The 13,135-nt window shown below is 39.5% G+C and overlaps 1 protein-coding gene across 2 annotated transcripts in view; it reads right to left on the reverse strand.

The window, feature by feature from the left end:
- Positions 1-13,135, reverse strand: part of LOC311020661 (cGMP-dependent protein kinase 1) — a 75,219-nt gene that overhangs the window by 24,572 nt on the left and 37,512 nt on the right. For both annotated transcript variants that reach the window (XM_084020856.1, XM_084020855.1), the window contains exon 4: positions 1,389-1,494. In XM_084020856.1, coding sequence (XP_083876982.1) covers positions 1,389-1,494 — 106 coding nt within the window. The remainder of the gene's footprint in view (positions 1-1,388; positions 1,495-13,135) is intronic.

The following is a 13,135-nucleotide window of genomic DNA, read 5'->3' on the forward strand; positions in this document are numbered from 1 at the left end:
AGATTACTATGGATATAAGAAAGGTTGAAGTGGCTTTATTGCATTATTGCTCCCTAAAAGCATCCTGTGTTCATGTTCTCCTTAGTGGCGATATCTTGCATTAGTGTGAATAATTACTGTCCACTTTCAGAAGCAAAGGCAGAAGTAGTGTGCTTTCTTTTATACTGCTACAAAAACAAACTTGTTCAGATTGAGTGGACCCTGGCGCTTACATCAAAGACAAGAGGTGAAAGTGAATGGTTGGGTGTACAAAAGGTGTGACACAGGTCTGTGATTATGGTGGCAGTACCGCCCTTAATGGTGTTTCCAGCTCATAAAAATAGCAGTAAACTATTAAAATATGAATGAAAAAGGAGTACATTTTTGTTAGCTTTCAAGCACGTTGTGCATTAAGTGTATACATACATTTTTATTCTATTTTGAAACATTTTGTCTGTGGCATGTACTTATACTCATTCCCATTTCATATTAATGTTCTATGTTAACTTAATATCATCATCAGTGATTTAAATACTTGAAATACTACAATAAACTATTAATCATTAAAAAATGTCTATGATCTTTCTGGTCTAGTAATTTCAGTCAAAGTGGTTCTTTTGAAAGGTTTTTATTTACAACCTATTTTGTAGTTTAGGTATGGGGATGTGTTAGAAATGTCTTGGTTTCCTGCCTGCTTTGAAACAACTCCGTCAAAAAGTGTCAGAGTCTGATCGTGATCACAGTGAGTCACGAGGTTACGTTCAGCAGAAATCCACCCAGGCAGAGGGTGTGCTTTTATCATATCAGGCACATCTATGAGAGCAAGAGAAAAGAGCAATAGAGCAACCTCTAATATCGCCTCGGAAACGGAGTCATGGGAAAATGGGCATGCATATGAAATATACAGAAGATGTGATATAATATTCACAATTAGCTTGATGAAGATCAAAGTGGTGACAGAAAAAAAGAGGAAAGTTGAACAGAGATGGGACAAAAGAGAGTTATACCTAATTGCGCCTCTCATGTATCCTGATCATGCACACACTGCCCTCCCCTCTGTCTTTTGATGAGTATTTTCTTTTATCCTATACTCCATGCAGGCCTTTTAAGTGATAATGTGCTTCTGGTGGTTAGGCGTAGAGCTCTCCAATAGAGATAGGGATATTAAAGAAAGATGATACAGGTAGGTATTTTTACAGCAGGGTGAATGACACCTCCAGTGACGCAAAAGCTATTCATTTTTTGAATTATATAATTTACTGGGAAAAATTAGCAAGCAATCTTGTGAGAAACAGCTCACAGATATCCCCCCTGTATCCATTTAGTTAATTAATTCATTGCATTTCAGATCAAAGACCTATTCAGGGCCATTTGTCTGTCATTGTGGGACAATTTAGACGGTTGCTCACCTTTTCAGAAACTCCATATACTCTGTGTGCTTTATGAGACCCGTCCTCATCATGATCGTCTGAAAACATTGTCGGTCAATGGCCCACAGCTTCACATTCGTTAGAGCTGGAGAGAAGAAAACACAAAATAAGCAATTTTGCCCTCAGGCAACATATTAATAAAAACATTTTCCGCATTATACATGCGCTGCAACAGCTGTATGCCTTATGCATGTGGATATGTCGAATATGATATGCATTTAAAAGCATTTGATATTAAACATATTGTATGGCATGTAGCATGCATGATGGAATTGAAACTAAAACCCTACTGAAATCTCTGTTCAGTGAGAATAAGGTGGAGAAATATGTGGATCTTTATGTATAGTTGTTTTTGTTGGCAACAACTGGCCTCCAAGTGTTTTCCTTAGCAGCTGATCAGGCCTGCAAAGCAAGCAGGAAACATTCTGGGTGATTAGTCTTTGTTCAGCAAGTGGAGTTAATTGGTATTTTTGGAATACCTTGCATGGGTGGCTTGCTTCAAGTCACACTCCAGCATTTTAATTGGTTTAAGGTCAGGAATCTGACTTGACTATTCAAGTTGTTTTTGTTTTTTTTTGTTAGTTGAAGCCCTTGAGTTACCGACTTTGTGTTAAGGACAATTAGCAAAAAGCAAAAAAAAGGTACATTTCAAATCTCAAACAGTCACCCGTGGCATGCTTCTGTGCAATTTCCTGTAACAGTTTAGAATTAATTGTTCCACAAATGATAGAAATCTGTTAGCCCGAGGCACCAACTCCATTACTATAATACTCTATACACATGGAGTAGGTGGAGTTAAAAAATGTCTTTCGTTTAAATATGGCATCGTGTCCAGAGCATTGTTGGAGTGTTAGACGGCAGCAATACTTCATCTTTAGAGAGTAGCAGTTTCCTCTGTAGTAGCTTTCCATGGACAAATGCATGTTTGTTGATTTAGTTGTTATATAAAACATTAAATTCAGTCAGAATACAAAAACAATGCATCAAAATACAAGCTTTTAAATCACTAAATAACAGGGGACTTTTACTGTGTCTCATTTTCTAGTAACTTAAATGTGTTTATCACTTAATTAGCAGCTATTCATCTTCAATAAAAACAAGACTAATTATACTGCAGGGAGGAAGAGTAGGCAGCAAAAATAACAGGGGAATTTTACTGTCAAGAATTAAGAGGATCTGAAATGTGTTTATCACTAAATTGGTGGAACTGTTATAGCCTATTCTTCAATAAAACAAGTCTACTAATACTGCAGGGAAGAGTAAAGAGCAAAAGTAATGGGGGGCTTTAATTGTGAAGAATATATAGGAAACTTAATGTGTTTATCCACCATTTTACAGCTGCACCAAAAATATCTAATACTCAAGACCAATCTGAGCTCTGATCTGGTGCATCCAATCACAAAGGTGGCACTGAAGAGACAAGGTAACCATGGACGGAGTTTCCCAGAATGCATTGCTGTTATGTTATGCTTTTGACGCCTTATTGAATAATGTACCGTTCTTTTGCAGCATCCATACAGAATCCCCGTCCATCCAAGTCTAAATCTAAATCTCTTGATTTTTTTTGGCTGGCCTGTTGATTGATGGAGTCTTGGGTCTTTCAAAATTCCCTTTCTTGCCATTTTCAATATTTTTTTTTTGAAACCACAGCAGATCTGAAGTCCTCTGTAGTCACTTTTGATCGGAATATGTTTCACCTCGACGGATCTCTATTGTGAAGCGCCAACTGTTGGAACCAAGTAATGCAGGTTTTCATCGGAGCAGTGGACCTCTTACCCACACATTAATGTCAACATGTTTCCACATTCAGCCCCATTTTCTCAAAGAAATTGGGTTATTCGGGGCAAAAACACATCAAACCCCTTTACGAAGCACACTGAAAAGAGACTTCCAGACGTCATGCTTCACTTTGTTAATAGCAGTTTATGGTAATCATTTCAAAATAACTTTGGGCTTTCTCCCAGTAACATTATCTTTTGCAAGACATGTTCTCATTTCGACTTCAATTGTGCAATTATACAGTAGACTGGGGCATAATGAAAAGAGAGAGGAAAATCTCCAGTCTGACCCCAAAACAAATCTGGAGATCCCTAAGGAGCCCCGTGGCTTCAGGGATGTAGTAATATTAGACGGAAATTCATCAGATAAGAGTCAGTCGATTTGGTGTATTGTCAAAGCGTCTGTTGCGCGAGCTTTTCATTCCATCTCATCCTCCCAAACCGACACTAACTTAACACTCGTTTTCAAGATAGAATCCAGTTTTATCAATAGCAATGTGGTATTCATTGATCATGGGAAAACGATTCTCCGCTCGCTGACAATGTTCTGTCAGGATGCAATGACAAATCAGGACAGCAGGAACAATCATAGGCATTGACCAAGAAACAGTAATTCGCCTGTACACCAAACTCATTCAACAAACACTGGAAAACAAATGTACAGGTTAGTATTCATCCCTGACAACAACCTGACCCGTGGGAAAAAAAATCAAAACAACCATATACAATAACTGTCTATTAGCTAGTGGACGGACTGTTTTGATCTTATTTGACTTGATTGTTTTTTTTCAATTTAAATGTGTTTTATTATGAGTACGTTGTGGTCTTCTTGCTTTTCCTGTGGTCTTTCTGATGTCCTCGTGTTTGGAGCACAACAAGTTGATCTGAATCTGAATCTGAGTCACTGTGCATGCTTGGCAACATAACGGCACCCTGCAGCTGATGGGGGATCAGTGTGTCACTTCAGACGGATGGGCTTTGGCCTGCAGTTTAATGGGCATTCCCTAATGGTGTATATCTGATACTACAACACTTAATAAATGTGATGCGGGCGCTCTCTCCCTCTGTCTGTCACACACACAAACCAAGTTGTGTTTCTATCAGTGTGAGTATGGAGCTTTAGGCCAAGAGAGAGAATACTGTGCATGGAGATGTGATACTGGATATTTAACTTTTTTTAGAATGCATTTAGGGATAAAAGCTAATGTAACTGACTAGTTAAGAGTTAATGTTTGCATTGAATGGCAAATACTAGTAATGTAAATATGGCTCCACACATACACAAATACGTGCTCCCATACATACCCTTATAGGAATTTACATACATATACACACATATGAGTGAGTGAACACACAGATATTATTTATTTGCAGACCCAAGAGTTGGACTGCACTTTAAAATAGAGCCAACCCACAGGAGAAATGGCCTAATTACACAGTCTGACACCGTTTTTAGTTAGAGATGACCCCAAAAAAACATAGCATTACATACAAATATATACAGGATCTACTGAATCTCATTATGTCCTACTTAATCAGAAAGGTTATTTCTGCAGGGGGCATGTGGGCAAATTATTCCAAGGTAGACTGAGGGCTCAACCAACCTGGTATACGGGGATGGGTCTAGAGAGAAGTTATTACAGTAACCTTCTAAACTGACCCCGAAGGAACACGAGTAGGAGGTTAGACGTCACAATGCAATGTGCAACGGAGTGTTTTGGTGTGTGGGAGTGTGGGGCACTGGGAAATAAGATATGTAGGAAGCCTGCAGCGCACCACAGTAGGTAAACGTATTATTCGGAGGCTTGACTAAATTGCGGTGAGACTCGGGGAGCTAGTTATCCTGTAGTGAGGGAGCAGATGAATGTCATAATGTTCATGGGTTGCCGACCATTAGCTTCACAGCTGTCTGTACTACACCCTCGGCAGTGCTGCAGTGCTGCAGGGATGTTATCTGTGAAAGGTTTTTGAGGAATTTGGAAGTGTGTTGTTCCACGGGGATGATTATTGGGGTTTTAACAGTCATGCAATGGTGGACTATAAATGCATAGCATGAAACCCACAACTAAATACTGTATATACAGGGGGAAAGAAAAAAACACCTGTGCAATGTAATGCATTCCAACAGAGGTCTGACAGTAAAGATTTATAAGTTGTTCTAGATTGCATTGTATTGTTGTTGCACCACGTCGTAACTTATCTGCTGTTTTCATGCCCACTTCATGTAAAACGCGTCGCATTCTTCTTCATGATATTCGTCGTAGGTCGGTGAACATGATCATTAGCGTTTGTCAAATTGATTTCCTTTTTTTCTGTTTTTGTTTTGCAGTAAATATGGTGGTGTCAAATGGAACGTATATGCATCCATTCTCATTACCATAAAAATGCTTTAAGGCCGATTACACACGAGACACATCGGTAGAAATGTGCCGCCCGCAAAACCATTGTTTTCCTTACGCTCCTCTCTTGCACTGCATGTTGCATTTTTCTCACAGCTTTTAGACGTGCATAAAAGTTAAAATGTTCAAATTGTGCAAGAGACATCTTTACCAACCCCTTCCTGTTTTGATGGCGGTAGATGTTGTAGGAACGGACAACGCAAACAAACGCAGACGAAAGGTTGATATTAGCGGTATTTAATTACAATGAACTATATTTTTTTTTTCAGTATGCCATAAATCCAAAACCTCTGCTTTTTATGGCCTTTCCCCCTCCTCCTCTTCCGACAGCAGAGCAACAGCAAGAGATTTACATCTGACTGAATCCACATTTGCTCACCTGGTTGCGCATGCACCACCTCTCCACAGGCTGATCAGCTGTTTTGCCTGACGCATTATACCAAGGGCCATGTTTGAGGCGGCTGCGCCTGTTTCATCGCATCTCAATGTGATCGGGGCCACAGGCACCATTGGGAAGTGTTCAAGTGATGCTTATTCGCGTGCCGTCATGCAGACTGAGGAGGTAGTTTAGATACAGTGGCCGGGATGTGCCAATTCAGGGAGCAAAAGTGATAAATTGCTGCTTTTGTGAAAAATGTACGGCCATTGAAGCTGTGAAAGTGGCCTCTTGATGTGTATCAAACCCCCGATGTGGGTTTACAGGGAACAGATGTGTGTTGAAACATATTGCTCGTTACATCTCAAATATCATATCATGATAATTCCTCCAAACAATGGCTGTTTTTTGGATGTGCATGTAAAGTGTGTAATTGACAAATTTGAATGATACATTCTGCTCCCTAAATCAATATCGCTTAACTGTGACTATACTGCTTAACACCTATTTTCTCTTTGCCCATGAAAGCTCCTCTAAATTGAATGTAATCCCACCTCAGAGTAAGAGATGGCTATTCATAGCAATGCGGTCCACAGCCAAGCGCATTATCATTAGTTTGTGCTCATCCTTTCCTCCCCTCACCCTGATGCAGTGTTTTAAATCTCTCAGCCTTGAATTTTCTCCAAATTATTTGCAACAATAGATTAATAATATTGATTGTGAATACTTCCAAAACTGGGCAACTCGCTCCTTTAAAATGCCAGGCCCAAAGCAAAAGAGGATCTGTGTGTTTGAGCCTGAGGAAATCAGTGAGAGATACATCTCAATGTTGCCATAAGTAGGGTGTAAGCCAAGACATCACTCATTCATTTGGCTCAGTCATAATTCATTGTAACTGAATTTCAGCCTGGGGGATTATGCAAATGTTGGTGTGTTTGCTCTCGTAATCGAATTGTGGGTCATTAAATAACATAAATATAGGATGAGATCAACAATATTTCTTCTCTGCATTCGGGACATAACAGTTTACATCCAGAGAGCGTGGGCAAAACTTAGAGCATTACTGTGACCGTAATCGCGATTTTTGTTGTTGGTGCCACAAGTTTTAATGGGGTTTAAAATGAGTGAAAACAGTCTTCGTCTGGCCCATGATGATTAAGTATAAAGAAAACATCTGCAGAAAATCCAACATTCCTTTTCCAAAAGCGCCACAGGGCTACATGAAAGTGGTGCTTAAACAAAGATTAGATTAGAGTCTCAAGCAGTGAAGTGTGCAAGCAAACTTGTACACACTGATGGCAAGAAATATTTTTGTTAGTAACGTAATATAAACACTGTGTAATGCATTGCTCAGTGTATGTTTCATTTGAATGCAAATAAGCTCCTTTTCTCCAAATGCATTTATTATCTGTCTACCGTGGTAGGAGTTTCTAATAACAGATGATGATACATATTTTGACACAATACTATATATTATTCGCAGCACCGTCTTAAGTTGGGATTTCTGTTCATCGTCTTCTCCCCCTTTTACAAATCAAAAATTGTCACACGACAAAGAAAGTGTATTAGGAAACCGTATAAATATTAATCATTATGTGTCTTCGGTGCCGTGTTTGTTTTTAGGATGGGCTCGGCTGTGAATTATCATTTCAGCACTTGTAGATGATTAACCTGGGGTTGCACACAGCTCTGAGAAATGGAGTGGCGTCTCCAAACTAATTAGTGGGAGCACCCACCATAAGAATTTGTAGCCTGGAATATTGTTTGAATGTTTGGCTTTGAAGGCATTTGAATTGGTTTTCACCATCACTCTAAAAACTTTTCTAGCTGTCAGATCTGTGACTTCATTTTCGCTAATTAACATTTTCTCCTAAACTCTCGCCCACTTTCCTTCCTTGTAATGTCTCAGAAAATAAGAAAATCAACCTTCATCTCACCGACTGATAGACACACACACACACACACACACACACACACACACTTAAAATCACAGTCACGTGAACACCACTCCTTCGAGGCCTCCCACATGTCTTGTTTTGGTAAGCATTAAGAGAGCTGCGCTGTCAAGGCGGCAGAGTGAAGGAGCGTAATCTCCTTTCCCCCCTAAGTCATTAATAATATCAAGTCTGATTACATCTGGATGAGCTCTTTAGAGCGTGAGAAAGCAGGACAGGTCATTTGGGCCGGACAGCGTCACAGACCCTTGAGCCTAAAACATCAGAAGAATCTTCTTCGCAATTATGGATATAATCATCTACTTTATTGAGGCTTAAAGGAACATAATACACACCGATTCATACGCCAAAGAACAACAAACTTTGACATGATGTTTGGGGTTATCTCCAACATTGCAGGGCTTTCGTTAGGGCGGTAGTGTGTGCTCTTATGACAACTTTCACATAATCGCTGAATCCCAGCATATAATTAGCTGATTTAATCAGATGAAGTCTCCAGCTGCCATTTCTACTGATGCTCACCTCATGTGGGAGACAGAAGTCCATGGACTTGGAGCAGCAGCTGCTTGAGAAGTATCGAGCTGAACGCCGTGGCACCCTGCCATCCACCCACCGCGCTCACGCTGCTTTATAGAGGATAACCCATCCTTTGTTTTATAGAGTAACCGACTTAATTAGGGGGGTTTCTACTTCAGCTGTGGTAATGTTACAAATACGTTTATTTCAAAACCATCAACACCTAGACACGTGGGAGTCATAATATTTAAATGCATAATCCAACACTGTCCACAGACGGGATACTCTCGTTACATTTCGGTCGGAAACTTCGCGTCAGAGGCTGATTGAATGGGTGTAATCCGAAAAGCGTGCGTTTGGCTTCCTCGGTTTCCATTCACCACTCATCTGTAATATTAACAAACCTCACTTTCAACCTTTATTCATCAATTATAGCTGATCTTGTTTGGAAGTTTGTCATAAACATGCACACGTTGGGAAAACAGGAGTTTTGGTGTCTGTTTAAATAGTTTAAAAAAGTATTGCATTCATCCATCCATCTGAAGTCAAACTCAATATGACCTCATCATCTGATAGCACCTTCTAGTTATTCAAGGCGTAGAGTCTGTAGATGGGATGTGCACAGTTCACAGTGGGCGAGTTTGCCACAACAGCAAAGAACAAAATGAAAAAAAGCGTTTCCAGTGATGCTCCCTCTTAAGGTTTCAAATAAGGTTGAACAAAGCAGAGGGAAAATAATAACTAAGTAAATGAAACATGTAAACAGGAAGGCCTCACTCACAATACCACAAAACACACTTTATAAGGAATGTATCATGAAAATAGGGAGATTTCCCTTGAATGGTTTCATGCAATGTCTCAAGATCGTCCGATAAGCTCGGGCCAATCAGAAGCCTGAATACGGACAGCTACAGGTCTGAGGTGCGTGCGAGACAACAAAGAGAGGCGACTGTTCATTCAAAACAACGGCGGTTCCCAACGAGGTTAGTGTGGATGCTGCAATAGCAGCAGTTATATCAGAAGAGAGTATTTCTCCCAACTGGCTTCAGCCAGAGTTTGATTGACAGATGGTTCATACAATCACCTGCCAAGTAATTATTTTCTTTAGTGCCTGCCACCAAACAGTTTCCAATGACGGTTTCTCGAATGGATTTGTCTAACAAACCATCTGTCCGGTCAGGTTAATGGTAATATATTTTACAGTGAACAATGAGATTGAGTGCAATCCAACCTTATGAGTCATGATTAATGGACTTGAGTAGCTCTGACATTCATAACTGATGAAGGGTGTTATGCGTGGTGCAGAGTGAACAGATGTTAAACCTCTAATTAATTGGTATTATGTATGTTTTTAGAAGTCTAGAAACAGAGGAAGAAGGGGGGGTCATAGGCCAAGAAGAAAAGTGGAACGAAGAAAAGAAAAGACAGAATGTATTCAGGTCATGACATTCTATCAAAGCAATGCCAACTGTTGACTTTCAACAGGCTCCTGTTTATTTTTTGGTCCAAAACATTTCCCATTAAAAAGGAATGATTCTCTTCCTTTCTACAAGGAATTCATTTCATGGTTTCATGATTGGAGTACCACTTTCCAGAGCTGGTGACGTCAATGGTAAGGAAAACTGCTCCTATGTAGGCGGAACGGTGCAACGCTGCGGCATCCGAACGGCAATAAAACATCACTTTTCAGCACAAATTGCTTTCTCGTCCGTTTGCGAGGTACATTTTAATTGCTTGTTGTCTTCATCATTATACACAAGCAAACGTGAAAGTATTCGCCACGGAGGAAGTCAGTTGGAATAACCCGATAAGTTTCCGTCTGCCCAGCTGCAGAAAATCAAACTGAGGAAATGAAGTGCGTTTGCTATTCATCAGCATGGAGGTTATTTTTAGGGCCTGGTGCAGGTTGTATCAGGTTGTATCAGATGACACATTTCTCTATAATAACAGGTTCTGTGGACTGCTCAAACTCCACGCTGAAAGCGGTCAAATTACTGATTTGTCAGGCAGTCAAATATGTTCTTCCAATATGCTGATTGTAAATAGCGGTCATGCTCCTGTCATTTAGGAATTCACTAAAAGGGAGGAAGAACAAAATTGGCTGGTGCGCTGCATGTCATGAATCAGATGTTAATTTTGCTTATTTCATGCGCAAACAATGAACATTTCCAGCCACATATTTGTGAATGATACTCATTGTTAACCATATTTAGTCGTGTAAAAGACGACCTATGTGCAAAAAGTTTTTCTAAAGCCATTCCAACTTTAATTAAATAACCTCTACTTAAATTTGGAGAAATCGGTGTTGTCTATTGTGTGTTTGTGTCATATTGATTTAGTCTGTATGTCTTACTTGTTTTGCTATGTATACAAATGTTACTGGAAAATCATTTCCTCCTGGAGGACAAATATTAAACTATCTCATATCTCTGGGTAATGCGCTACTGAATGCGTTAACCGTAGTGTCTACACTAAAATGACAACAAACATATGAGTATTTTGTTATTTCAGTTCTCACAACAACAAGACATAACTTGTTGTGTCATTGTTGAATTTAATCAGGCCTCCTGTCAGTCAAAGCTGATGTTTTGCAACCCGTCAAGGCAAAAGCTTCAAATTTCTGCTCGAGATACAGTCGGAGTGATAATTCCCCCCACTGCTCTGCCAGAGTGTGATGAATGCATGTTTCTGTGACTGCATGTGAGTAAGTGACTGCATGCCAGCATGAGTGCACATACTCCGTGTAAATGTCTGTATGCCACTCTTGATCATTTTCTTTTTTTTTAGCAATTATTCTGACAAGAGGCCTCTCTACTCTGCAGGAGTTCCTACATTCAGCTCTGTTTTCATGCAAACATTAATCAAACCAATGGAGTGGCCCAGATAATACAGATAATGTTCTCTGTTCAGGGATCTTGTGTGGAAAAAAAAGAAATCTGCCATGTTTCAAATATAATTACATCTGACTTATAGATTTCAACCTGAAGAGCTCATGGTAGTCATGGTGTCATTTATATCCGTCTCAGTCATGTGCACACTGCCTCCAACCTACTGGTCAACAATTAGAAAGTGTTATTATTCAGCTCCAGCAGTTGGTTTCATTTTAATAGTCTGTTGCTAGTAGCAACCAATACTAGCACAGTCTCATAGCAGTTTCTCATTGGCACACCCTAAAAAGCCATTGTTTGGACCATCACTAAACTACTAGCGTGGCCTGAATAGGGTTTTTAACTGCATGATGTGGAAACATTTTCTTCCAATTGTTTATACCACACCCTGGAATTTCTGCTCTTATAACTAATCGTCTACTTAAAGCAGATTTTATAAATTAATTGTATGATTTGTTTAGACATTCAAAGCACTTACTTCTGGGGAAAGATGGTAGTTGTTAAGTATTGAAAAAGATCAAATGACTTGAAGGCCATCCCCTGTTATTTTCAACATCTATTGTATTGTTTAGCTTGCTGCAAATAGCACATGACCGGGAGGGAAGAATAATTATTGTTTTTAAATTATATAAACTATATCTTATTCACTGTCATCTTCTTCTCATGAGCATGAAATTAAGGTTAATTTTCAGAGGATGGGGGTCAGCAAATACAAATGGCATTGCCTCTGTCAGTCACTGTAATGTCTGCTGCCTCAGACCAGAACTGGCAACACAAAATGTACATGAGGAAACCTGTGATGGAACAGATTAGCTAAATTGGGTGAACTTCTCCATTGTTAGATCGCCCTAATAGATTTGCAAAACCCAATACGATTGGCGAAGGTGGGTAGCGAGTGAGAGGAATCTGCCTGGGAAAGAAGGTGAATGATTGCACGCAAGCACTCAGTTATCAATGATAATAGTTTGAATGTTATTGGTATGAATAAAGCTTCAAAGCATTGAAAGGTTCGGTAAATAATTTACATCAAGAATGTGGGAGTGTGTTTACAGGTCAAAAGTGCCAATTATGATGGGCAAATCCAGTTTAGCCTATTTATGATTATAACAATAATGAGAATTTACATTATGACAAAGCGAGTGAAATGTCATCTTGACAGAAGACATATTCTATCAGCACTACAGCTACAGCAGTTCTGCTATGCTTGTATTTTTTTGCCCATTGAGGTGACAAACAACAATCAATCCTTCTTGGATGAAAGGTCAGTCCCACCGTCTCGCTGAGATTTGGTCAATAAACACTGAGTAATTGCTACATGGTACCCAACCTTGGCCTATCTGATCTCTGCACTGGGGAAATCTAAACTAAATTCCACAAATTTAAATCTGTAATTTAAGCATCTTTCACCCTGATTAACTTTGATTCTTGCGGTTACATTTTCTACACAATGTGAGAAACAGCTTCCTTACAGAATTCCTCTTCCATAGATCAATAAGTCCATAAAACAGCCAAAGGTGTCATACCGGCTCCAGTTTTCTTTTCTTTTTTTTCTGTGGAGAATCAGCTTTCATGTTGGTCGGATCAATAATCTGATTGTAATCCATTTTTTTACACAAATCTGCTTGCAAATTCAAGTCTACCCTATTCCAGAGGGTGTCGGTAATACACCAAACTTTAGATACAACATTAAGTATTTATAATATCACTTTATCTCAGTCAACCATTCCATCTTGAGTTAGGCTATTCTTGGATGCATTCACATTTAGTTTTGTTTAAGATGGGGACGCTTCTCAATGCCTCAGACCTCGTCTATC

Source organism: Eutrigla gurnardus (genome assembly GCF_963514095.1).
Source record: "Eutrigla gurnardus genome assembly, chromosome: 11".
Taxonomy (NCBI): Eukaryota; Metazoa; Chordata; class Actinopteri; order Perciformes; family Triglidae; genus Eutrigla; species Eutrigla gurnardus.